Source organism: Nipponia nippon, unplaced genomic scaffold, assembly GCF_047370975.1.
Source record: "Nipponia nippon isolate SJK-2023a ecotype South Korea unplaced genomic scaffold, ASM4737097v1 scaffold_4, whole genome shotgun sequence".
NCBI lineage: Eukaryota > Metazoa > Chordata > Aves > Pelecaniformes > Threskiornithidae > Nipponia > Nipponia nippon.
In genome coordinates, this window is record NW_028262358.1 from 67,337,197 (window position 1) to 67,364,835 (window position 27,639).

At 43.4% G+C, this 27,639-nt stretch overlaps 2 protein-coding genes across 14 annotated transcripts in view; one reads left to right on the plus strand and one right to left on the minus strand.

The window, feature by feature from the left end:
* The window catches only part of ECHDC1 (ethylmalonyl-CoA decarboxylase 1), a 45,025-nt gene extending 29,798 nt beyond the window's left edge, over nucleotides 1–15,227 (plus strand). For 11 of the 12 annotated variants that reach the window (XM_087773541.1, XM_087773539.1, XM_087773533.1 and 8 more), the window contains one exon: nucleotides 10,490–15,227. In XM_087773541.1, coding sequence (XP_087629667.1) covers nucleotides 10,490–10,895 — 406 coding nt within the window. In that variant the 3' untranslated portion in view covers nucleotides 10,896–15,227. The remainder of the gene's footprint in view (nucleotides 1–10,489) is intronic. The other variant, XR_015707994.1, reaches the window with a different exon arrangement.
* Nucleotides 15,228–15,383: 156 nt separating this feature from the next.
* Nucleotides 15,384–26,786, minus strand: RNF146 (ring finger protein 146). Of its 2 annotated transcripts, XM_087773531.1 has the most exons (3): nucleotides 26,655–26,786; nucleotides 20,834–20,990; nucleotides 15,384–17,153 (listed from the first exon to the last, which is right to left on the minus strand). In XM_087773531.1, the coding sequence occupies exon 3, from the start codon at nucleotides 17,150–17,152 to the stop codon at nucleotides 16,094–16,096; it is 1,059 nt and encodes a 352-aa protein (XP_087629657.1). In that variant the 5' UTR covers nucleotide 17,153; nucleotides 20,834–20,990; nucleotides 26,655–26,786; the 3' UTR covers nucleotides 15,384–16,093. The 2 variants fall into 2 exon arrangements, with proteins under 2 accessions (XP_087629657.1, XP_087629658.1); XM_087773532.1 differs by lacking the exon at nucleotides 20,834–20,990 and having other exon boundaries at nucleotides 26,655–26,785.
* Between the last annotated feature and the right edge of the window lie 853 nt (nucleotides 26,787–27,639).

Genomic DNA, 27,639 nt, shown 5'->3' on the forward strand with positions numbered 1-27,639 from the left:
GGAAATGGGGCAGATTCACTTTGTGGTTTGGCCAAATAATTTTCTTTCCTGTCAGTTTATTGAAAAACGACTGAAAAAAGAAAAAAAAAAACAAACCAACTCGTCTTACTTCCTTTAATACCACTTGTGGTATTAAATGAGTTATGCTTTTTTGGGCCCCTATTTCTTGCCCTGCGATCTGTCATCTAATTCAATTTTTCATTCCTGCTACAGAAAAAGTCTTTTTGTAACTTCCAGTATTCAGCTTCATTTATCCCTTTCAGAAGAAATGTAGCTTTTTATAGCATGCTTTTCTCTCTCCGCCACAGGCGAGAAAGTGTCAAGCCTGAGGTAAAAAATTAGATTTAAAACCCCTAATCCAGATGTGCTGGGTGAGCCTTCATCTGTAGCTGACTTCTGGGAGATCCTGGTCCAGCAAGAGACTGGAAGAGCCACATGTGTGGATGGCAGCCAGTATGACAGTGAGCATCACCTGCAGGAGACTTTTGGAGGCCCCTGCCTACCTTGTCTTGTTTGAGGCTGCCCTGCTCCCCTTGCAGGGTTTTAGCAACAGCTTCTTTCCCTGTGCTTCTTCCATAATTCCTCTCTCGAATTAACAGTCTTTCTTGGCCTTCTTTTAGCCACTCTCCTTTGATCAGGGAAGTGCTTAAGAAATAAACCTTTTTTCACTTCTCTGGTCACTGGTGAGGCCGCACCTCGAGTACTGTGTTCAGTTTTGGGCCCCTCACTACAAGAAGGACATTTTGGTGCTGGAGCATGTCCAGAGAAGGGCAGCGAGGCTGGTGAAGGGCCTGGAGCACAAGCCTTCTGAGGAGCAGCTGAGGGAGCTGGGGTTGTTTAGCCTGGAGAAGAGGAGGCTGAGGGGAGACTTTTTTGCTCTGTACAACTACCTGAAAGGAGGCTGTAGCGAGGTGGGGGTCGGTTTCTTCTCCCAAGTAACGAGTGATAGGACGAGAGGAAACGGCCTCAAGTTGTGCCAGGGGAAGTTAAGGTTGCATATTAGGAAAAATTTCTTCACTGAAAGGGTGAAGTCAGGCACTGGAAGAGGCTGCCCAGGGAAGTGGTTGAGTCTCCATCCCTGGAGGTATTTAAAAGACATGTAGATGTGGTGCTTGAGGACATGGTTTAGTGTTGGACTTGGCAGCGCTAGGTTAACGGTTGCACTTGATGATCTTAAAGGTCTTTTCCAACCTAAACAATTCTATGATTCTATGTCTGGACCAGTTTTAGTCTGGGTCTTGCTGGATCAGAGAGTGCTCTGCTGCTTTACCATACTCCTTTTTGCTGCTGATAGGCCTTTTCTTAATTTTTCTCAGTTCTGGCTTTGCTATTGATGAGATGCTGGTTTTTGAGGCATGCAGATTTCTGTATCTGCCTATTATAATTTAACTCCTGCTATCCACAGGATCTTTTTCTAGTAACAATATTATTTTAGTGCTTCTTCCCTGGAGTGGCTTCCTTTCAAACAGGTAATCTTGTTGACTCTTTTCCTTTTGGAGGCTCATCTTCCATTGAACGGCCAAATGTTTGGGCAATAAGTGGTGGAGTTATCCACACCTTAAGCTCCTGTTTATTCTTGGAGACCATATTCCTTCTAAAGTGGCTCATGTCTATTTAGCAGTTTCTGCTCTGTGTTCCATCTCTGCCTCCAATTCGCTTGTTACTCCATCTTCCGTTTTTTTGATCTAGGACTCCACTTTTTAGAATTTTAGCATCAACCAAATGTTTCGTGTCTTTAGATGAAAATATGACTTTGTCATTCTTTCTTCTGCATTTCATTTGACTCTGGGTGATGTGAAAAAGCAGGATAGAATCACGTTATAAATGGTTATTTTAAGGTTTGCTTTGAAGAGTGCTGCTCTCATTGTTTAGGTCCATCTGCTCCCCTCTGCGAAGTGGCCTGGGTCCCAGCCAACCCAGAAGAACATTAACTCTTGCTCAAAAAATATATCCGTAATTAGGACCTATTTTCGGATCAGACTGTGACCCTGATTCTAAGGGCTGCATAAAATGTATTGGAAAATAATACTGGAGGGCAGAAAGTAAGGTGGTAAAGGCAATGTGCTAGGGAGACTTGAGATATTTTCTCCTAGGCTACTTTATGTAAACCTTGATTCTTAGCTTTTGTTGCGAGTGGGGGGAAAATGGATGCACTAAGAGTGTTACAAAATAATTCAGTAACTATAAATAAAATTCCATATACTCTGTAATGCGATTTGAAAAGAGCTGTAAGAAAAGAGAGCTCTCGTGTTGGTGAGATTTCTTAGGCTGGCATCAAGCCTACTCCTTTGACACTGAGTTTTAGAGTGTGCCTAGAACACTCTGTACTTGGGAGGCTTGGTAAGATTTGTTTTATTTTGGTTCTTGGTATCATTTTAATTTATTTAATCATCAAGTAAAGAAGGTATATTGTTTTGTTTTAATCACCGAAAGGATTTGAGAGGCTTATTAAAATAGTAGCTGAACCTGCTTCTTTCCATTGCGTTCCTGTAGTAAAGGTTACAGATTAAAGCTCATAAACAGGAGAAATCATTAATGTGCACGGTCTTCTCTTACCCTATTGAAATTTAGGATTGCAGAGCCACTTTGTGCAATTGTATCTAAGATATGCACAAGGGCCATAGTTTCCCCAACTCTTAAACCATTTTGTCTTCATTTTTATATTCTTTAGTGGTTACCATTTAGGCTTCTGTCAAGTGAATATTTGTGACTAAAGGATTTTCAGAAAGAGCAAAGATTGAGGGGGTTGTTTTTGTGATGCCCATCTGCACAGACTATCACCAAAAGCACGTAGGACAAATCCTTAGTTTTATCAGTTTTACAGTATTTTCACTTTGGAAGTCTTACTTCCTGTTGCCAGAGCCCTGAAGCAGCAATCGCTGCTGATGTCTAAGGGTCTTATTCTTTCTCTCCATAGGGCAGAAACATGAGAAGCTCTCCATGAGAGAGAAGGTACAGGAGAGGAGTAGAAGGAATTAATACTAGCAAGCTGTGCTGGGAAAGCGCAGAGAAGTCATGGCTGGCCAATATTCACTGCATTATTATAGTTAGAAAATCTGCTAAATATAATTAGCAAGGAGTTATTTATTAAATGTATAATCAAGGCTTTTTGATCCTTTAAAGCCTATCCAATTAATCAAGTGAGATTGAAAGATAAGTGAAATTATGACTAACTCTTCTCAGGATGAATCCACTTGTTAATATTTTCAGAGAATTAGGTTGGGGTTTTTTTGGTGATAGAGGGTGTAGTAAGATAGCTGAATTTCAGAAAAATCTTTAGCTGTTTTGTCTAGATAATCCCTTTACAGAGTACCTAGGTAATTATTTGATGGTGTAGTGATAAAGAGACTGACGAGACACTGCATTGGATAGGCAGAGACAGATTAATTAGTCCCAACTTGCTTTTTGGAGGAGACTGTCTTATTCTTGAGGGTCTAATTCTAACAGCATCTGTCATGAAAATTGAAGTAAGGACTGGAAATTGCTCATCAGCAGGATTGCTGACTAGCTAAATTATTTTAGTGGAGTACTGCATATTTCTTCTGCAGAATATCCTTCCCACAGTACCTTGCTGCTTCAAAATTCATTTTTTATTGCAAAAATGACTGGTTAATGCAGTTGTTGTTTTAAGGTGAGTTTCTGTAATAACCATGGAAGGCTTGTGTGTTGGAATATTGAACAAGGCTAGAACTAGGTTTTTTTTTTAATTAAAAATAAAAGCCCATACGCTCTGCAATTAAATACTGATGAAAGTATTCCTAGCCTTTCCAGTAAGATTTATCGTCCTAAGAATATTTTGAGAGACTAAATACTTACACAAGACAAGTTGTCAATATTAGAACACAATGTTGTCATGTAATTAACTATCAGTATTTAGGTTTCCAGGTTGGGTCTCCACAGGCATGAACTGCAGCCTTAACTTTAGTCAGTACTCTTAATTTCAGGCTTTGTGTGGCTTTGTGAAGATGTCAAGGCAGTGGTTTGTATTCAGGTCTTGTTTTCAAGGCCATACTCAGAAATCACTTTTGTTGTTACAAGATTTCTGGAGAAGGTAGGGATGAGTTTTGCAGCAAATTGCCAAGGAGCATTCATATACGAGGCATCGAGAATTTGTATCTTAATGCTAAGGAAGTTCTGTAGTTTCTTAAACGTGCATTAACATCTGTCCGTGCGTGGTGGGGAGGATAGGTTTTAGATATATTAAATGGGAAGGTACATGATCTCTGGTGTATCTTTCTGACTTTATTTGGAACGCAGCTATCGGAGGTGGATTGAGCACTAGGTACATGTTAAGACTTGCAGGGCCACCTGCCATGCTAAAGCAAATGGGGAGAAGGCAGCTAGCCTGGAGGTTTCCAAACCGCAGTATGTGCTACATGAACCATTGAAGATAGTGTGCAGTTACAGCAGTGTTTGACTACTTGTGCGATGGTCCATGCCCAAGCATCAGGTTAACAGCACCCAGAGTCCCAATTAATTGCTCCTTACAGTCCAGCTTGCAGGGCTGCCACTTGCCAGGGCAAGACCCCTTGGCATCCCTGCCTGAGCCAAGGAACTGAAGCTCCAGAATTGGTTGTCTGCATTGGCAGCAAAGGGGCTGGAGGCATCAGAAGAGACCAGCAGGACTTGGGTTTTTGGGCAGGGCAGGTGCTCCCAGCACGTGCTGCAGCCACTGAGTGTAGGTTTGCTCAGCCCTTTTGTGGCTGTAGGAAGAGCTTTGTCCTGCTGTTGGCTGAAGACCCTTTCACATGCTTGCATCTCCTCAGGCACAGATGGACCTTGATTTTCATGTGCCATGATGTACAGGAATACATCAGTACAGGAGATCCCAGCTATTCAGATCCTATAGTTGTACTGAAATCTAGATGCCTATGGCAATGCTTTTGTCTACAATGAAAGATTCAAGGTGACTTCTCTCTTTTATGGAAATGCTTTTGCATCCAGCTGCCCACTTCTGCCTCATCTGAACAGTTATTGTTTCAGCCGTCCACTTTAAAGCTTCCCCCCCCCCCCCCCCCCCCCCCAAGCCAGAGGTGTAGTATGCTGCCTAGAAGATATTACTTGATTTATGATGTGGTGCACTGGACCAACCTGAAATAAAGAACTTCTGTTTAATCACAATTTTGTTGTACAGATAAAGGAACAGCTAGTTTACTTCTTACTCTGATGGTATAAATTCAACAATCACAACTCTCCCTTGCTTTGTTTTAACTTACCGTAACACCCTAGTTGACTAAAAACATCCCATCTACTGCATGTGTTCAGCAGCACTTTGTGTGTAAGAGCAGCACTTTTATTTTTTTGATGGGTTTTGCATGCATCAGCAAGAGGAGAAGGGAGATCAGATTACAGATATGACCTGTGTAACTCTCTGGCTGCTGCCGGAGTCACAGTCACTTGCTGCAAGAACCCACCACCAATACTGGGATCTTCTCTGCCCCTTGGGATGCTGAAGAAGTGCAAGGAAGATGGAGTGAGACTATGAGGTGCAACGTGCGGGTAAAGTGATGGGACAGGGACTATATTTTGAGTGTTGAGAAGATGTAGTAGGAGAACAGGGAAGAAGTGGACAACAAATTCTGGCTTTCTTGCTCACTTAAGGTCCAGCATGCATTTGAGAGCTGCTGCTGCGGTGGATGGTCCTGGTAGCACTTGCCAAGGAAAGTTACAAAATCCTAAACTAGTTACACCTGAGCTTTTGTCACTTGCAAGCAAGGTCATCAAACTTTCATGCCCATCTGGCAAAACAAGCTCCATTTGCATGATAAACACCATCCACAGACAATGTCATACCTGGCCTCTAACAAATTCTTGAACTTGCACTGCCCAGCAGTGTGTATTTTAAAAAACTGTTTTGGCCGCATGTCAGCATAGCATGGCTGTTACTTAATTTAACAAGAGTTAATTAAGCTAATATATTGATGAGTGTATTAAAAAAACCTACATGTTGGGGAAAATGTATGACTGGATTGTACATCAACTTTGTTCTACTGTTGTTTGCTGGTTAGAACAAAAGTTTGGCCTTGATAGCCTTCTTTCTGTTATCCTTTTCCTGGTGGTTTTCTTTTTTCTTTAATGTCTCTTTTCCTGTGCTTAAAATAGTTGCATGTGTGGTTTGGATGGTTGGTTGAAAGCCTTTGATATCAATACTATATTCTTGCTGTCTTCACTGAGTAATGACAGTTGGCCAAAACGCATGTGTGGCTGACCATGACCATTGCTTTTCATGTGTCTGGATGCCTTGCATCTGTTTTGAAAAAAGTCTAGTTGTATTTGAAATTTTCTTATTATTTCTATTTCTGTAACTCTTGCTCTATAGCATGTTAAAATTATGGATGTCTTTTAATTGTATCCGAAGGCCTTTGACTTTGTTTTGTGTAGAATTTTCCACTTGGTGTTGGTTCAGTCACCTTGTAGATAGTGGTATCAAAATTTATAGAAGTTAGCAGATTTTGGTGAGGGAACTTCCTGTGACCCAAGGCATAAGCTTTGCTTATTATTTAAGTTGATTGGTAGTTTGAGAGCAGGAGGCCAAAGTATTTGTAAGGGGAGATAAAAGTCCCCTCCTGCAGTTCTGGCTGCCCTCCCTCAGTAGAACCATAGCTGAGAACCAGGTGCTGCAGCACTGCATGATGCTGGCTGCCTCCCTCCACGGTGTGCCGGTCTCACGCCAGCTAAAAGGAGAAGATTGGAAGTCAGGAGCTGTGTCCTTATGTGACACTGGGAGTCAAACAGAGATGGGAACAAAATCCAGGTTGCTGACAACACGTTTAATGTTTTAGGCATCCTTTTTTTCATCATGGGTTTCAGAAGCGTAGTGGTAGGAGCTTTTAAAATGCATAGAATAGAGGATGGTATTTGTCCCTCCCTAGTAAACTTCATTAGTGCCTTCGCCTTGTCAGAATGCTGACTATAATTCAAACCCCGACGTCCAGGAAGCGATGAGGTAAGGGCCAGCACAAACCTTAATATAATCTTCATTCTGCCCAAGGAACTGATTGTACCTGTTGGAACAGTGTGGTAACAGGAGTGCTATAAAAGCAGGTATGAAAAATTGAGAAAACATGGTTTTGTTTGCATTTTCAGCTTTCGTTGTATATGCTTCAGCTTCAAGTAGCTGGGAAATACGTTAGCAAAGGAAAGCATAGCTATTAGCTCACAGCAAGTGCCACCTTTGAGGAAGCAAGTGTACCTGTTTAAGGATGGGATTTGTTAGCTTGCACTGTTAATGGCAAACAGGGTTTTCTTCTCACGTGCATTGCTGGTGATGTGATGTGATGTGATGTGACAGTTGGTAGTTCGTGGGCGCAATGAGATGTCATGGCGTGAAGGACTCCTTTGATCAAAGGTGGAGGGTTTGTAACATTTAGCGCATCTGAGAACATTTTAAAATGTACAGCAGGAACATTTGCTGTAGCTCTTGTTTGCTTTAGATGACTAACCCAAAATTGGATGTGGCCCATGGTGGCTGCGCTTTCTTCCTAGGGGTGTTGTAGTGCTTGTAACATGGAAATATAATGTTCTTAAAGAACGTTTCAGCTGCACTTTGGTGCTTATATTACCGTAACCTCTTATTTCCAATTTAAGCTGTGAGGATTTTACTACCCTTCACGTTTCTGAAGGATGTTGCTCTGCTTGTAAGGTCTTCAGTTACTTTGTTATGTTAATTACATTTAAGAAATATTTTTTCAGTATTGTCATGCAACAGATTTTCTTCTTTTTTTAGGGTGGGGAAGGCATGTGTCCAGGAGCCTAGTGGTATAACCTTCCCCTGGGATACAGGAGACCCAGATTTTAATTCTCTTGACCTGGAAGACAAGAACAGGCATACTGAGTCAAATCAGGGTTCATTTTGTATTCATCTACTATTCTGTCTCAGGCAGGGCGAGTACGAGGTGAATAAGGTGTAAACAGCTCAGGAATAGAATGGTACTTCGGTCTTTTCAGCTTTTTGATGTCTGCCTCTTTGTGTTTAGTACCGCTTGATGTACTTTCCTTACATAAATTCATCTAATGGGAGATCAGATCTGTCATGTCTCAGAAGGTAGACTCAATTCCTTTCATAAAATAAAAAGGGAAATATTCATGCGAAGCTGCAGCTGATCCCAGGCTAGCTTGGCAGCGGCATACGCCTCTTCAGGTCTGAGCTCAGGTCTCCATTGCTTCCTTGGGCATGGGGACTGGAAGTGAGTGGTATACCTAACAGAGAGTGTGACGGGTGGTTTCTGTAAGAAATGGTGTGACTTCAGGAGAGGATTGATAGTTGAAAAGGCTGAAAAACCATAGATACCTTTCTTAAGCCTGAAGGCAATCCAGTTACCTTTTTACACCTTCTAATGACCACCACTTACCTCAGTATTTTCTGTGGAGCTTGTTCAAAGGAGCATTGTAGGGAGAGGTGAATCCCAATGAGATCCTGGAAGTTGCAGCCCCACTGTCTCTCTATGGATTTAGCTGTCAATCGTTTATTTTCCTTTCATCATGTTTGGTTCCATTTTTGTCAGAGGGAGGTGAAGACTGTGCAGGGTAACAGAGCCTTTCCCACATACTAAGTGTTTCCAACTTTTTTCTTGTTGGTGCTGATGGATCTTCTGTGCTTCTAATGTAAAAGTTGACTTCCCATGCAAACCTCAGAGTGTGTTGACCCAACTTCCCACGTGAGTCCGTATGCTGCCCACAGGACATTCACTGACAGGCCTGTCCTTAAGGCCTGAACCCAGGGGCCTGGGACAGTCTCAGATTCAACAAACACAACATTGTCTTACTGACCTGCAGTGGCTGTCGTAGGAGACTGCCTACAGACTGTCTAGCATCAAATGATAGCCTGGTATGACCGCTTCTTTTTTTAATGTTTCACATCGCTCAGCACAGCTAGAATTAAACCCTTAATAATGTTTTCATTATTGCTTTCCCAGTGAGACACTGGGTGTCAGCAAGTTGCAAAGTAAGCTGAGCCAGTGAAGGAGTTTGGGAATACTTGCACAATCTTCCTTGTGGAGAGGAGAGACCTGAGCTCCCTGGGATTTGCTGGGTTTTGGAAGCACTTGCTAATGTTAGCTAAAAGCATTTCCTCCCCTGCAGTACTCTGCTCTCCTCCTTTTGTCCCACAACCTTCCTCCACTATCTCTACAAAAAGGCTTTCATGCAATCTGGCACGTCAGCTGTTGCCTTTGTGCATTGTGCTGGGCCTGGGATAAAGCATAAGCTCTTCAGCCCTGGTGCTTTATCGTATGGCATGAATGCTGATGGTGCTCTGGTTAAGAACAAAGCAACCAAGCAAACTTACAATTAACAATAACTAAGCAGATTTGGGAACTGTGAGTTCCTAGAAGTAGTTGCATTTTTTAAGGTTTTCTTTGTCTTTCCCCTTTTAAAGATGTTCATTTTGGTATTTTCATTATGGAAAACTGCATTGTTAGGAAACAGACTTGTGTGTAGATCCTAGAATTACATGATTTATCTTCAGAAAGCCCATTAGTGGTTGAAGTAGAAACTAATCTACTTCACAAATATAATTTACATCCCTTATCTTAGAAGCAGCAGCAAGCTACCACACTGCAGAACATCATCTTAAGAGCGAGCAAGTACTGGTTTGCCTCTATACATCTTTTTCTATATGCTTCTATTTCTAGAGGCTTTTTCCACTACCTAGTGTGTCTCAGTGTGAATACTATGCGAGACCGTACAATCCGCTGCAGCAGAGCTCCTCTGGGGAGATAGCTTAATCAGCCCTAGGGTGAGTTCTTCAATAAGGGAGGTGACAGACTGTAGAAAAGAAGCGAAGATGTGAAATCTTTGAAAAGAGGAATGCGACTCTACCTTCTGGGGGGGAGCAATTCTGTTACACACTGTAGGGCATGAATAGAAAGCAGTTCTGTTACACGTTGTGAGCCATAAGTAGAGCATCCATCCTGACTTCCCTTGCTGTAGTGAGCAGTTAGAAATCAAACTCATGGACACTCTAAAGTACGGAATAAAAAAACCCCAACTATGCTATAATGAAGCACCAGGGTGTTGACAGAACCTCCCCAGCACAGAGCAGTACTAAGACCACAATCCATCCCCTTGAGAAATACATTTTGTGCACTAGTTTGCTTGGGTTTTACCCCAAACCCTGTTGTTTCGGGCATGAATTAGCAAGGCAGTGTTGGCCCTGGGAATAAGTGTAATGTGCCCGCCATCTTTGCAAATCTGTTTTCAAACACTTTTTAGAACCGACTACAGGTATCAGTGTGGGCACTAAGCATCTTTACTTGTGGCAGCCTATGTATCTCATTTTGAGAAGGGCCGAAAGCTGTAGCTAAGGCACCAGGTGATGTAAAAATTAAGGTACTCCAGCTCTGTCTGTAATCAGCATGCTGTCAAGTTGTATCAGCCTTTGGAAGCAGAGAGGAGGAGAAAATAGAAAATTGAGTGCAGGCAAGCGCAACGCCCGTCAACGGAAGTCAATGCACGGATTGACCTCTGTGTGTTTGTTCTTCATTGACAGGTTGATGACGCCTGGGAGTGAAATTCGATTTGTCCATAAGCACATGGGTCTTGTGCCAGGCTGGGGAGGAGCTGCCCGGCTGGTGCAGATCGTCGGCAGCGGGGCTGCCCTCCGGCTGCTGAGCGGGGCTGCCAGAGTGGACCCTGAGAAAGCTTTGCATCTTGGGCTCTCAGAGGAGACATTGTCGTCTTCTGATGAAACTGGAGCGTTAGAAGAAGCCCGAGCCTGGCTGAGTCAGTACACAGAGGGTCCAGCCAGCGTGATTCGGGCTGTGAAAAAGGTGGTCACAGCAGGAAGAGAGCTACCACTGGAAGCTGCCCTAAGGACAGAGAAGGACATTTTTGGAACTGTATGGGGTGGGCCTGCCAATTTGCAGGCATTGGTTAGAAGACCAAAACATAAATGATGGTCAATGCATTAGAAATGTTCTTGACCTTTTTGCAAACAAAGCTTTCACTGAAACAGGCATTAAACTGAATAATTTAAGGACTTGTTCATTTAAACTGGCATTAACATTCCTGTCGTTCGTGTCAGGCAGACATATTTGGTGTGCAACCACGGAGAAATCCCCGGCAGATTCTTTACTGTCCTAATCACTCACTGAATGGAGATTAGTGAAATTAGTATGTAAAGGTAAATACTGTGCTGAGAATAGAACTATAATTCTTTTGGAACGAGGCTGAAGATTATTTTCTTTGGAGTTAATTTTGTTTTTCTAACTGGTATGGAAATGAATTGCTTGAAAGATATGAGGTTTATTTATTTGCAGAACAGGTGCATCTAAAGCTGCAAAAGATGAGTTCCCCAACATGAGACCAGTGTCTTTAAGCAGCTTTGAAGGGATGATAACTGGTGAGATCATAGTTTTTATTTTTTCATCTTCAGTCAGTTCTTCGTATAATTGCTGAGAAAGTATCCAAGGATACTTCAATTTTAATGGTGATTTTTACAGCAGCTTTAACTTACTGAGGAGCTTAAAGCCCTCATTCACTGACACTGATTCAGGTCTTTAGATGCATTTAGGTGTCTTCTCACTGCTCAAGGAATCAACTACCTGCATACACATCTGCACGTTCCCATAGCCTGCACCTGTGCTGCTGAGCATGTGCAAAGCTGCCGACCTGATTCTTTACATAGAATCTAGTTGAGGTCTTGGAAGGCCATGATCTATCATGTCCCCAGATGGGATGTCCTTGACTGACTGGTGGTCCGAGTACTTCAGCATTCTGGAAAGACTTGCGTGTGGATGTGTTTACGTCTTACTACAGAATATTTTTACTGGTAGGGCATATATGGGCTGACTAGAAGATCTGGAACTTGGTCTCCACTTCATGCTGGTGCCTGTGCAAGTAATTAGATAACTCTGTGGGGAGGGTTTTCCCTTTAGGAATTAGAAACTGACACCGAGTCCCGGCTTTGGCAGATGATTCTTAAAATGAAACATCTGTGAGAGCAACAATACACAGACATATCTGTGACTGAGAGTTTCCCGTACTGTTGGTTAGGATGCACTTGTCTCTAAATGCAGCAGGGGCTGAGATCTGAGCCCAGGACCCAGGTACTCCAGGGGAGCATGGTAAGGAGGAAACTTTGGGCTATGTGCCACTGACACGCGTTCTCGCTCTGACCAGGCGTAACTAAGTCTAGATACATGGAACAAGCTCCCTTCGGAAAAGGAGGCAATTCCTTGGATGGAAATCCACGTTACGATTTCTGCAGTGTGGCAGGATTCCTGAGTTTTAGGCAGCAAGGTAACTGTACATACGTTTGAGGATCTTGGGACAGATTAATGATGGGAATTAGGCCTGGATTGCCTGTTAAGATTCTGCAGCTTTCGAGCAGATGCTGTGCTCTGCTGGGGATGTTTTACTATATGGCTTTCACAGTGGGGAGTGTGTATAGCCTGAAGCAACCAAAAGAAATGCTGAAGAAAGGGATGTTTTGTGCTGGCACCTCAGGGATGATAAGGAACTTACTCTGCCCTGTTGGATGCTGCCTGTTTGCCTTCACACCTGAAGCTGCTGCTGGAGGAAAATTTCAAATCTCTCTTCCCCAAATATGAAGTTGTTTTTACTTCCAGCTTAGAGAAGAGACAGGAATGGGAACATGGGGAGAGAGTAGTGATCTGGTTTGTCCCTCTTTCCCCCCACACCCCTCTTTATCCGGTAGCTCAGTTGTTAGTCCCTGGTGCAGCTGGATTCTTTCCCATGCTCTGAAGGACTTAAAACCCATGACTTCCGAAGTACAGATGTTTTAATGTAGTCAGGCAGTACTTGACTGTTTAGTAATGAAGCTGTTCTGCTTTTCATGAAGTTCCTCAAGGCTCGTGAGGGATTCCAGACTGCCAACATCACTGAGCCTTCAGAGCACTTTTTGAAGCAATAGCATATCACATTGTCGTGAGTCAAAAAATTGTGCTTTAAAGGGCAACTGGTTATGTCTTTGCTAGTAGCAAGAATAAATTTGCCATTACTAATACTGTGATTATGTTTTTAAAACGGGTGTGAAAATTGCTTAGAACCTGAGCAAGACCCTTGAATAATTTTTTTTCATTTTTCAGGTGCCAGGCTGTTAGGCTCGTTAGTGTGTCCTGTGCACTGGGTGATAGGAATTTCAAAGGGAGGAAATCGTAGCAGAAAAGCAGAATCTGTTTTACTCGCACGTTTTGAACTAGACCTGTGCTGCCAGTAAGTGAAACTCAGTATGTGCACCTATTGGGGACCTCTTTCCATTTTGATTTGTAGTTTGCTTACTTCTCATTTCGGCACATGCGTTTCCCCAGCCATCCTCTCTGATTTGTATCAAAGGCCAACGTTGGCTTCCAAGAACAGGACGAATAATTAACTAGTACTGAGTAAGACACTTTCAGAAAAGGTTACAGAAACTCATTTTGTCCTCTGGTCGGTTGGAATCACAAATATACCAAACATAGCTGCAGGAGGCTCTGAAGATAATTACAGGTGTTTGTTTTGGTCAAGGATTTTGCGAGCAGCCTAATACCATATTCTCTGGTTTCTGTTCTGTTTTAAAAGCAAGTACAGCCCTTCAGTATGAAAACCAGCCTAAATAAATTACCGTGAATGCTAGCACGAGAGCTCCAGACTGAGTGAGATGAAATGGAATCCCATTTTACCGATTTCAAACCTAAATGCTTTATTTCATAGAATACTTGCTTATCATCTTAAAGTGACACATACCTGTAACTAGCAGCTGATAAGCATTTATATTTTCTTCACAATTTAAAAGGCTACAAGCTTCATCTGTTTTTGTTTTTAGGCCATTTCTGAAGGGGAACAAACAAGCACTAAATGCACAAAATAAATTAGAAACCTCAAAAGTGATACTCCCAGTCTCCTAATTAAATGGCGTGCTAGCTTTTTTATTTCCTAGGGGCTCCTCCTAGTGAAGGTAAAGGTTTAAATATAAGGTGGGAATTACTGGTTACTACTTTTTCCTAGCTTGATCTGGGGAGCGCATTTGCCACTCTGATGGCTGACTATTAAGCTCTCACCAGCCTCACTTTAACTAATTTTAGTACTTCACAGCTGCAGTCAGCCAGCAGGAGCCAAAAGCAGTATCATGGGTGTTGGGCTGAACAGAGGTCTGCCTCTCTACTTTGGTCAAGAACCCCCAAGGATAATCACTGATAAAATTATCTGTAGACTGTTTGGGCTGAAAATCCTGAAATTAAGTACATAGCGAGTCAAGTTCTTGTATTTTGCTTCTTGTTTTCTTCAACAGTACATACCCTCACAGGAAGTACACATAGCAGAAGTGTTTTTGCAGCACAAACTCAGACTTTGATTAGAGCCGCTGTGTGCTAACTCAAAACAGAGAAATAAGACAGCTGGCAACTAACAAATAGAAGAAAAAACATTCCATCCTCTTTCCTTCTAAAGTCCATGTTACTGGCTTATTTCCTTAGAGAACTGGAAGGTGATCGTAAAAATCTGTCATCGAGCATCCATCCCAGGTGAGAAAGAAGGAAATCTTCCTTACTCCATCCTGGTCCCCTCTGCACTTCCCTTTGTTCACTGACCCACTGATCTCACCTGTGGGCAGAGGAAACAAACAGGAGGGCTGGCACAGCTTTGCCAAAGATTAGACCCATCAGCTATCGTTACAGTAAGGAGAACACTTTAGAAGTTCAAATCTACCATTTTTAAAAATCAGCCCTTTTAATTCCCCTCAAACGGTCATTTGCCTACAGCAACTTTTGTCTGAAGATGCACAGTACCGATATATCAGCTACTGTCCCTTCTATTCAGGGATATGTGTACTAAGAATCTGAGTTTAATTAGCTTTATTTTAAAGATTGAATCCAGAATAGACTAATGCTGTTTCTGAATTTGAAAAAATGTCAAACAGCTGCCAGAGACAATCTGTGCTTTTCAAGATCTGCCTTCTAACCTTCTCTTATACACAGAAGTCAGTGTAGCAGTCAGTTTGTAGGAGACAGACTTCTAATACAAGCACAAAACTACCTTTTCTGGGCTGCCACTAGTTTTGCTACGAAGAACAGATAAACAGCAATATAGTCCCCAACATCTGTGTTCTTTGTTACAGGCTCAAGTTTGCTCTTTTAACATTTCTGCTGTTAAAGTAAGGCTGCGTGTGGTATTTCTGCCCGCCGTAACAGCGAAGCAAGTTGATCAGCTCTTCAGATGAGAAGTGAGTGTTAAGCCTCTGTCAGCTTTAAGCCTGCACCTCATGGTTTTTCAGTAGAAAGACGTACTCCTACAGTGTTGTGTTTGAGAGACAGCCAGTCGGGGATGCAAGAACTTCAAGATACCACTCGCAGCCAGTCCTCCCTTTTGGCAAACACAGGAAGCTGTTTTATGATCATTTTCTTTAAAGTTCCTCCAGTGAAGTTCAATTAAACTGGAGACATATCTAAGATTGTTACTGATAAAATGTAGTTTTATTAAATTATAAATTCCGTAACAAAAACGAGACAGATCAAAAAGACCTCAAAAACAAAACTACAAGGACTAGATGGCAAAGCTAGTGAAAATGCCGTGAAGAGTGTATAGGTAAGAATTCGCAACAGAAGTTAACAGCATTTTTACATTTCCATTGAAGGAAGGTAAATGATTGCTCTTGTCTAGTAAAAACACATTTTAACTCCAAACTCACATCTATTTTCTCACATTAAATTAAGCATCCTGCTCACACCCAACATCTTGCCTGCTCCCACATTGCTTTAGTGTTCTTTTCGTACATCAATCCATGCAGAAAGTAGTAAGACACTTAATGCAACAGTCAGATAATGAAGACAATTCAAGTTGTACAATAGATATACATTGGCCAAAAAGGGACTGAGTATCTCCAAGGGGAAAATGCTACAAAATAAACACAAGACATTTTCAAGAAAACCGGGTATTGCTAAGCAGCTTTCAAACCATTAACAGGACAACCCAGTTTCCTACAGTTAAGAGTCTTCCAGCTGAGATGTGTTAAGAGACTTAAGTTAAACAGGCCAAATCTGTTTCTCCCCTTCACCCCACCCTCCCACCAAACACACTGCTAGGTTTGAGTGCAATGCCAATGTGGACAAAAAATTTACAGATGCAGGACTGAGTTTTTAATCGCATGGCTCTAGATTTAAACCTCAGTGACTGTGCACTGTCCATCTGGCCTTCTAGATCTTACGCTTGTGTTCGCCACCCCGCCCCCTGCCACCGGTCTATCCGCTCCTGACTGGCTTGCACTCGCATTCAAGTGTCTCTGCTGGACAGAGGACGAGCGTTGCTGGAGGTGGGCAGGCACGTCCTCGCTATCGCTGCTAGCATCCGATTCGGTCTCCTCAACAGAGGTGTCAGGGGCTGGCACCCTACCAGAAGGCGATGATTCGTGGTCTTCTTCTCCCTCTCCCCTGTTACTCCTTTCAGCGATACTGTCTCCATTTATTTGCAAGTGGGCAAAAGAGTTCTCTAGAGAATTGCTTGCGTCAGGTGATGGCGTTGAAGGACTCATCAGCTGACCATCTAGCGACAGCAGGGGCCTAGCAGAAATGGATGCTAGAGGCTGCACAGCTGCAGCCCCCGGAGTCGGCGTGCTGTCTGCACCATCAGCAGAGCTCTCTCTTGCCAGGTTGACAGTGTTAGTGTCACAGTCCAACCTCAGCCCAGCCACTCCCTTCTTTGGTATATCTATTATGTCCCGTTTTATTTTTCTGCGGCGTCCGTGCTCATTTCTCCTATACTGAACCATATTTTCAAGATCTGCTACGTATAAAAACCCAGCGATCAGCATTTCAGTGCTCTTTTTACCCTTGGAAAAGGCATCTTCCAGCTCTCTGCTGGTACGTTCATCATACTGCCACCAACCATTTCTACCTTCATAGTACCAAGCATATTCTCCATTGCCTCTGCTTGCTGCTTTGAGTTCTTCGGGTGACAGTAAGGTTGGCTTGTCAAGAAAATCCTCCGGAATCTCCTGCCGGCAGAGTGCACATCGTTTCCCAAGCCAAGAAGCTCCCTTCACACACAGATAGCAGAAGACGTGTTTACAAGGCAGACTTACTGGATGGACACATGTTTGCAGACAGATAGCACATTCAGGGACTGTCAGGGAAGGTGCTGCGTTAGCACACGACTCATTTGTCTTCCTATTTGTGGGAAGCATGTTGATCGAATGATCTATTTCGCCACAGCCAGCCATCCTGCAGAGGATCAAAGACAGATTTACATCAGTTTATTGTGTCAACCTAAACTGGCACCTGACATCACCTTTGACCTCAACATCCATAGAATGAGATGCTAACCTTAAATTAAAGTAAGTTATCATTTATGAAGCTCAACTCAAAGAAACTGACAGGTTAACATTCTGTTTCCTGAGCTGACAGACTAAATAGAGTACTGGGAGAATTTCTTTTGCTAATCACCAATCTTTATCTGCTTCATTTTCAGCACGTTATCATGCCAAGTTAGAAAACAAATTTTGGTATTTCCTCTGTTCTTTCTCTGAAGTAGTGTTCATTAATGAACCTCCAGTCAGCCAGTTACTTTGGAGCCTCCTCAGGAAATTTAAAGCAGCTATGATTCTTTTCTTTCTTTCTAGCTGCAAACATTAAACTTAAAGCAATCTCTCTTCACAGTACTGGTGATCATCCATTTGATTAAGGGACTGCCTGAACAGTACCCTCAGACTAGGTTTCCGCAGTAGAAAATATGCCTGGCAGCAGCACCTGCCTGAAGTATTCTCCCACTGTTTCTCAGTCCCCAGGCACCACAGTATGCCATCCCTCAGACTGGGCTCAGAACGACGACAGGGCTGCAGAAAGAACCAGATTTGAAAACTGAGGTGGCTTCTTCCAAAGACAACCTGGATTCCTTTTTCCTAAACATCAAGTGAAGTCCCTGATATAGCTAAGTGCATCTCAAAAGGAATCGCTGCAGCCCAGCAGAAGGAGCAGTAGATCACAGAAGACACACAACCGTGATTTGACTGGTTTGTGAAGTCATTGCCTCTGCCTGCCCTGGCCATGTCTTATTTCTGTCATTAAAGATGATTTTGTAAGCAACTGTAAGAGAGCAGGGAATGCAAAACTGTGTCACTTTGGCATTGTGTAGGATTTCAGTAGCTGAAAAATTCTAGCCTAAATATGCAAATGCCTCCTCAACTACATTTTTGCCATGGCAATCTTTCACAATCTGTTTCATGGTAATTTTCCTTTTATGTTCTTATTTATTAGCAATCAAAACCAAACACTAGATATTAAATGAGGGAGAAGAATGGGCTTTGGGGGATGGGGCCTGAAAAGGTACCTTTTTTCATTTAAATTCCCAAGGAACTTTGAGGCCAGTATTCAGTAAAACAGCCTTTCGGTGAAACTAGTCTTCGTTGTACAAGCAGCTAGGAATAGTTCATGCAAAACTGTCACAGGCATGTGGGCCAAAAGGGACCTTTAGAGGTCATGTAATCCAGTCTCTTGCTCCCCATGGCACTACCACCAATACTAGATCAGATCAGCCGTGGCTTTGTCTAACTGAGTTTTTCTGAAATCTGCAAGGACGGAGATACCACAGCCTCCCTGGATGGCCTTTTCTAGTGTTATACACGTTTCTAGCAGAATGCGTTACCCCAAGAGAAAATGCCTAGTGTTACTGTAAAAGCCTCCACTGCTTTAAACATCTTCTGAATACATGCTGGGATTAAAAAAAAAAAAAAAAAAGAAGATCTTTTTTCAGTGTCTGTATTTATCTTTGCAATAATGTATTGAGCGCTATTTACTTAAAAATTTATTTCTGTATGCTGTCTGTTCCCTTCTACCACTATAATTTCCTCTCGAAAGACCAAGGCCTCTTTAATCCATTTTTTATCAAATCATTCTTTTAAAAGCTCTACAGCTCAAATATTTTTTCCTGAAGTAGCTCATAATTGTATCCACCTATGTTTCGGTTTCATATCTGAATTTCTTTCTCTGAGATTAAAGACAAATCTGCATAGTAGTTCTTATATCGGCATGCCAGATACAGACACAGCATTACCTACCTGGTAACTGTCTTTTTACTGTACAGTACACCGCTATCTGTGAGATCCATGCTAACAATGTTGTGAACAAGTTGCTTTCTGGGAGCCTCACGCTTTTGAGGTTATATTTTGCAACAGCATTTTACACCAAAACTAGGGTTTTATAACGAGAAACTTATTAGAAAAAGGGGGGAAGAAAAGCTATTGACATTTCAGAATACCCACGAATACAACACAACCAGTTTATCACAACAGAAGAGCTGAAAGAGAAATCCATGTATTGCTTAATTTGCACTAACCATGGCTGAGGTAAAGGATCTGAATTTTCAAGTGCTTCCATAATGAGATACTACTGTGCAAAAAGGCACAGCAGCAGAGATTTTTACTTCCATGCTACAGTTTTTCAAAAGGCTGCTTCTCCCTGAATACACTTTATAATGTTATCCGTTCCAGAGTCAAAGAAAAGATTAAAAGAACCTGTAGATTAGTAACTTCCGTACAAGTCACTATCATAATTAAGATTTTGGAAAGGATTAACATGCAATGCTGGGATAAAAAATGCAATGCATTTTGACAAATCGAATTCTGATACCATGAGCTATCTTATTAGTAAACTAAAAGCAGAGTGAAAGTTCTCACCTGTTCACTGAAAGCACAAAAACGCTAAGATTTGAACTGTGCTCAATAGGTCACCCATTAATTTGAGGGTTCTTTGATCAAGACAATAATGCAGGATATGAAAAGAAAGGAGTAAATGCCTTATCTTGAAATTCCCATGTGATTTTTAATGACTCAGAGGAAAATGTTACGTGTAAAATGAATACAGCTGGAGGAGTAAAGCCTTATCTCTAAGCAAGTGCTACCCAGCAACATAAAACTCTTAAAAGATAAGCGCAACTGCAGTTGCATGTGCTCAGAATGCAGGACAATTATGCACTTGAAGATTCATATCAACTAAACTGATGCTGTCTCACTTTTTGTTTTTAAAGGAAGATCCTAATTAATCCTTTTTTGTTTATCTTTTTAAGTATCAAATCTAGGTCATAAAGTTTATTTATAAGCTGGTATGAGGATGTACATGTAGATTTTTATTGAAGAGGTAATCCTTCAGAAAGGAGGAAAACCATCTAGGACTGCTACTCTGCTAGGTTATGGCTGTGGAAGCACTTTCATTGCAACAACAAAACTGACCACAGGATAATTTTCCTGAAATTAAAAGTAATATTTTTATAACAAGGTTTAATCAAAACACGCTTCATATTAGAACTGTTATCAAACTGTAAAGTTCTGTTTGTTGAAGGGTTGGGTTCCCTTAAGTCACTTCTGGCCACAGGGAAAATTACATTATTGAATAGTGAGGCTAAAAATTAATCAAACTCAAGGACAAGTTCTAAAAATAATTTTATTCAAAGTATGTAGATCCTCAATTCAGGTATAAATAAGGGAACAATAAGCATCTGAACACTGCATTTTAACATAAATGCAGCCTAAAGCCAACTGAGAAGGAGCTAGTCTACAATCTTGCCAGATCACACCTCTCTATTATCCTTTTGTGTTTTGTTGTTGCTGGGGTTTTTTTTGTTGTTGTTGTTTTTTTTTTTACTTTTTAAAACATATATGTAATTTTTAAGCTTAGGGTGCACAGTCTACAGCGCCTTCATCAACACACAAAGTATGGAAGAGGTGATGTATAAAACCTATATGAAAAGTCCCCAGGCCTTCTAGGACTCTGTTGGAAGAAAAGTAAATTCCCACAAAACCACCTCAAAACCGAGTAATTTTTCAAACTCCAGGTGAAACTCTAACTGCAACTAAGCAGTCTGTCAAGGAGCTGACATGTATAAGTCCATTAACAAAACAACAGCTTACTTTTTCTGAATAATTTCTACTGAAGCATGCCACAAGACTAAAATGTCCTCTCTTCAGATGTCTCCAGCTAGGATGGCAGGTCCTCTTTCCCAAGGCTGGCTCATTCCTTACTTGTCCTGCCCAGTGGTACACTACAGTGTTTCAGCTTCTCTGCAAACTAATGGAAAGCAAATAACATCACCATTACAATGTTGTACAGAGGTACGAGCAAGTAAAATACAATGCCATTGTCCTGTTACAGAAAAGAAATTACTATGCTTTCATTCTTTCATTTACCTGATGCAGGCTATTTTCAATAATAATATCATCAGACTTCTGTGTTATTTTTTGCAATAATCAATTTTGGCCCACAGTTTTGATGTAAATTATTTTGATGTCTAACTTGAACAAATTATCTTTTTCTCAAGTATTATAAAAGGCAATTATCTTTATGGAAATGAGCTATTAACTTATTATAGTTAAAGTGACCACGTACACAAAAGGAGAAACAAGACCAAAGTTAGGAGCATGTTATGTTTATGCAAATTTAACCTCTAATAATTGACTCCTTATATTCAGAAGATTTAAAAAGTCACAATGCCTTCCTAAAACTGTTTATAAGACTATCCATAGCATATCATTCCAAAGGACTACCTAGGCTTGTATCTTGTCTCTTAACAGGGGCTAGTATCAGATGCTTGAGGAGAAAACAGTGCATGCAAACAGCTCCTTTCCCCTAGGTCCTCTCCATATTTCAAGCAGCCTGTAGCTCAGAGCCTTGCATCCTTGTCCTCTTTTTTCAGAGATCACATGCATTCATTTCATGAACTTCAGAACCATTCAGCACTTTTTTTTTTCCTTTATAAATCTCCAGATGTATGTCCTCATACTAGCTTATAAACAAACTCTATGACCTAGATTTGATAATTAACAAGGTAAACAAAAAAAGGATTAATTAGGATCTTCCTTTATTTCTTTATAAAGTGCTGAAGGGCTCCAAGGTTCATTCATGGAATGAATGCATGCAGTCTCTGAAAAAGAGGACAAGGATGCAACCTAGCCTCCACATCTCTGAGGTAATATACCCCTCTCCAGGCTAGCAGGTAATGTCAGTCACAATGCGTACGTCACCAACCAGAATCTGAGCTAAGTCATTTCACAAATATATAATAATCACTGGAAACCAGTAAGTGTCTAACACACACCTAAATAACTCTACAGTAGGAAAGCAGGAATGTGCAAACTCAGAGCGGGCAGGGAGACCATCAAGATTTCACTGTCGCATTCTCACACCCTAAACAGGAAGGTCTTAACCTAAAAGAGCCACCCTTAGTTACAGAAAGTATTTGGGAATCCTCTGTAAAAAGACTGATGAGCCACAGAGTTCTATTTTCCTTCTGGGCTGTGGCTTTCAAGATGATTCTTAACCATTTTGAACTGCAATTTCCAGTTGCTGCAAAACATTACATATAGGAATGATATAAAGCAGATCCGAGAATCTCACGTCTTATGTTTCAGTTTGCTCAAGGAAAAGAATCATTTCAGTATAAATACAGCGCAGATCAGACACGTACAGAGTCGAGCAAAGTCAAGGAGTGATAAGTCCCTGAAAGAACATGGAGCGTTTAGTATTCTGTGCTATGGTCCTTCATCAAATGATCGAACATTTGTCATTAATAACATCAGAGTGAAATGTTCAGATGACTTCAGTATAAGGCACATTACTCAACTATGTTATTTTCTTTATAGCTGAGCTCCATGTAACATTCCATGCAGCTATTTTTAGAAAGAGCTCGTAAGGAAAAATGCAAAAATTATCAAGCCTATCCACACCTTTTTTCCCCTCATCGTTCTAGCAGCTTCCCCTTTCTTCACACATCAATCTGAAACCAAGAGCTGCAATCGCATGAAAATTTTGGCTCTACTAATCCACCCAGACAAGATACTCTGTTTGCTGTGATCAAAGGGAGAGATGCAACAAGCTTGATGCTGTGGGTGTGGTGTTCAGTCCTTTATCTTAGGCGCTGGCTTTCTGTTACTTCTGCCGGTATTACTTGAAGCCTTTTATCTACTACCTCTTGCAATCCACTACCTCTCGCAATCCACTATTAAGAGGTAGCAGATCATAAACCCAAATGTTATGTGGAGATGGGGAAAAAAAGGCTGGGTAAGTTCTGGCAGATTTCTTAGGAAATAAAAATGCACACACATTCAAGGTATGTAATTATACCTACAAGAATCCACTTAGGGCGTAATTATAGGATTATGGTAAGGCAACTTTCTAATTGCTGCATGGCTCTTAAAAAGAACTAGTTCACAAACTGACTTCAGGTAACCTCTACATTTCATGACATTGTTATTCGTTTAATAAGCCTGTCTTGAAAATTTTAGTGAACGGGATAAAAGACACTTGTGGTTACACACACACACACACACACACACACACTGCCTTTCCTGGACAATAATTCCTCCTTTAAAGTCAAGTAGGTAAGAGTTGTGTTGTATACTTAGCAATTAATCTTCTATGCTAGAAAAGCATGTAGTATGAGGAGTTACGCTATCTGCAGCAACCTGCAAGTATCCCTTCCTTCTGCACGCTCGCTACATCCATCCACCCTACCGCACACTGATTTTGAAGCTTTCATTCAAGATACAACAGATGAAGGACAATCCCACTGATCAGGAGCAAGAATTTAAATTGGGCAACATGCCCTCCCAAACTGAGGCTCAGCCAGCATTTAACTGCTCTCTTTGTCCCCTTGAAAGTCTCTCAGGATGCTTGCTGGGAAAAGTCACATCTGCCTCTTCCACGTGACTTTAAGATGTTGAAGTGGTGGACTTCCTACCAGACTGATCTCCCAAAAATTATTTCAGGTTCTCCTTAAGAAAAATTTCAAGCTTTTACTAGACCAAGATGGAATAAAATAATTTCTTGTTAGTTCAGTCAACTGTGCCCATTGGATTCCCAGTCAACTCTAAGACCCAACACAGTTTTTTCCACTTTTCTATTTCTTTGGAAAAACAGCAACAATAAAAAAAAATCCCAGAAACTTACATATTTAAGAAGCCAGCTCCTAAATGTTGATGAAGCGTTACCTACAGTCTTAAGAAGTCTTTTCTGTAAGTAAAAGCTTAGCTTTTTAGAAACAAACAAGCATAAACCATTGGTAAATTCAACTAACACCAGCTTCTGACCAAACCAGCCAGAGACTATTGAGTCCTACTTCAAATGACAGATGATCTCACAAATTCTGCAACTCTGTACAGACTGAAGTAGCCACCACAAATTCATTATCCCCCTCCCCCTATTGAAAACTCAACAGCTACAGCATTACTTCAAAAGAGTAAATGCTCTTCTGTCATGAAATACTTGGATTTTTCCATCAAGCTCCCTAACTCGTAACTCAATTATTGGGGGGGCAGGAGGGGAAAAAGAACCTCGAATTTCCACCCTTTCCTGCAAGTCAACACAAGACAAACGCTGTGGGAAGAAGGAAGGGGCTTGTTTTTTAAACAGGAAAAATCACTCTCCTATCTGAAGGTCTGCTACTGTCAATATAGTTTCAGCTCAAGGTACTAAGCCTATCAGGTATTTTTTTAAACTGTCCCTGGGCACTGGATAGCACAACAGATAAATACCCTCGCTGTTTCCTGTTCTTATCTACTTTTCTGTATCTGTTCCTTAAACTTAGAATATCTTCAGGAACTGCTGATTGTGATGAGGCTTCAGGTTGCCCGTCATTCCTTATCCATTGCTATCACACATTAATAAAAAAACAACCCATATATGTACATGTGGAACTGAATCACAGAAGAATAGCCAAGTGCAGAACAGTCAACCATTTCAGTATCGAACCGCTACGTATTTATTCAAAATGAGGTTCTTCTCCTCTGCTACAGTTGGGCCACTGAATTTGAATATTGCGCATATATCCTATTTCAATTTATTTAACAGAGCAAAATGTTAGTTTCTCACTCAAATAAAATAATATTGTATGGAAAACAAAGCAGAAACGGGTTCATCTGAAGTTATCAATGCTTCAGAAACTAAGTACAGGAACATCTCTTCATATATATAGACTCGATTAACATGCACAGAAGAGAAGGAAAAAAAAATCAATTTCAACAAAAAGACTTTTCCCCCACCAATTCCAGGAGTCCACGGTTCAATAGCCTTTAAAAATACTGCAGTTCCAGCTCTCTAACTAAAGAACAATTCAATTACATCTAAATTGATGCAGTATATTTTGAAGGAAACAAGAAGAACAGAACTTTTCTTTCACTCAGTACTTCTGCATTATAGCAATTTAAACAACTGGTACTTTGATTCACTTGCAAAGAAACCACAGTATTAACCACACAAGGCTATAAAGCAAGTTCTCGCAAACATTCAATATTTAAGATTTACTCAAAATGACCAAATCAATATTCAGATTTCACTTTGTTGTCAATATTATTACAAACTATAATTTTTGGTAGTGCATTTTTAGAGACGCTTTAAGAACTATTTTTAAGTAGCCCACTGTCTGGAGGCAGCAGCAAGTAGCAGGACTGTATTTTTAGCATTACAAATCTGACAAAAGCAAAAGGTTTTAAAGCTCTGCTCCCTACTCCTCCTTGTAATGATTCAATATACACTCGCATACTACACTACCAGTAACAAAACCCACGGTATTTCTAGTTTGTATCACAGAAGAGTTATACTAAGATTTAAAACCCCACACTTTTATTTGGTTTTAACTATTCCACCGTTCTGATTATCTTGCTTGTATGAAGAAACTCGTATTTACTCAATATTTTGCAATAATTTTTCAGCGGTGGCAATATGTGCTGCACCAAGAGCCGGACCTATTTTCACGTCCCATTTTAGCATGCTGAAGGGATGCAAGCCCAACACTTGAGCCGAGACCATCACGCACAAAGAAACAAAAGCACTTCCATTAAAAACACCAGTGACTTCTTTTTACGCGCTCCGCGCTGTGCTCCTACGACTGTCTGCACGACTCCCACCCTCGGCCCCCGTAGCTCAGCACGGTCATGAAAGCAAGGCAGCTACAGCAATGACGTTTTGAAAGGCGAGTGACCACAGAATTATTTAAAGCGCTGCACGTCGGTCCAAGAGCCAAAGCGCTGCGCTCCTGCGGGCAGGGGATTCTGCCACGCGTGACGACGCCGCAGCTGACGCTCCTGACCTATTTCACTACCGAACAAAACGAAACCTGGCGACCAGGGCCCCGACCCGGCGCACGGGGCGCAGGCAGGCAGAGGGATGCCGCCTCCCTCAGAGCCCAGCCCCGGCGCGGAAGCGCCGGCAGGAGGAGGGCCCCGGCCCGGCAAAGGGGAGCCGGCGGGGGCCTACGGGACGGACCGGCGGGCCGAGCGGGGCCCGGTGCCGGCCGCCCCGGCGCGGCGGGGCAGGGTCGGGCCTCCCCGGCGGGGCAGCGGGGGCGGCCGGCAGCGCCCTGCGCCGCCGCGGCCCTGACACCCGTCACGTGACGCCGCGGGCGGGGCGGGTGATTTCCCCCCCCCCACCCCCGCCAAAACAATACGGGGCACGGCCCCCCCCTCAGCGCCGCCGGCCCCCGCCGCGCCGCTCGCCGGCCTTTTGTTCGGGGCCGGTGCCCACCCGCGCGGCAAGGCCTCGGCACCCGCCCCAGCCCGCCCGCTCCCCGCCGCGGGGAGCGCCACCGCCGCCGGCGGCGGGGGGGGGGTGGGCAGCGCCGGCCGCGGGCGGCCGCGGAAGAGGGGCGCCGGTGGAGCGACCGTTGGTGGCGGCCTCCTCCTCCTCCCCCCCGCCCCGCGCCCGCGGCAGCGCCGGGGACCCGCCCGGCCAGGCACTCACCCGCCGGCCGGCCGGCTCGCGCCGCTCAGCCCGCCGCCGTCACCTGCCGCCTCCTCCGGCCCCGCCGCCGGGACAGCGGGACGCGCCGACGTCACGCGCGGGACGGAGGGGGGCCGAACGCGCCACTGTGACGCCGCGGAGGGGGAGGGACAGCGGGAGGGGGTGGAGTGAGCTCAACGCGGGGAGGAGGGCCGCGCGCGCGCGTGACGCCACTGCGTGACGCCGCCTCGCCTCGCCTCGCCTCGCCTCGGTCCGTCCCCGCGGCGGCGCCATGGCGGCGGAGTCTGAGCCGCCCGCGGTCCGGCGGTTCCCGGGGTAGCGGGGGGCGGGCGGTGCCTGGGGGGCCGTGGCCCCTTCGGGCCGCTTGTGGTGAGGCCAGCGGGGTGGGCGGGGGCGGCCGGCCCGGCCCGGCCCGGCCTTCCCTTCCCTTCCCTTCCCTTCCCTTCCCTTCCCTTCCCTTCCCTTCCCTTCCCTTCCCTTCCCCTCCCCTGCCCGGGTTGAAGCCCCCTCCCTCAAGGAGCAAAGGTCTGGGAGCGGCGGGAGCCTCCGCGTATTGATTTCCGTGAACTTTGCCTCGAAAGTAGACAGGCGGCTTCTTTGGGCTTCGTCATCAAAGAGTCGCGGCATCGGTGACCCCGGCCGGTGGCAGCACGGGAAAAGAAAAGTGGCGCAGCTCCTGCTCCATTAACCCGAAGGCGGATGGCGATCGCGCCGGTCCCCGCGGATGAGGCCAGGGAGCGGATGGCGCAGGAGGCGCGGCGGGCTGTGCTGGCCTCGCCAGGGGCACGTCCTGCAGCTCCCTGGCCTGGACATGGCAGCGGCTTTGCAGTCCGGCAGAGCTGCGGCTCCAGCTTCACCAGGCCAGCGGCTTGTGCCGCTGCGCGCTGTCCGGCCGTGCTCGGGTGGCTGCAGGGCACTGTACGGTCCCGAAGCTTGAGCTACTCCCTTTGAGACGGGCTGCAGGGAGGGGACTCGTGTCGTCTGC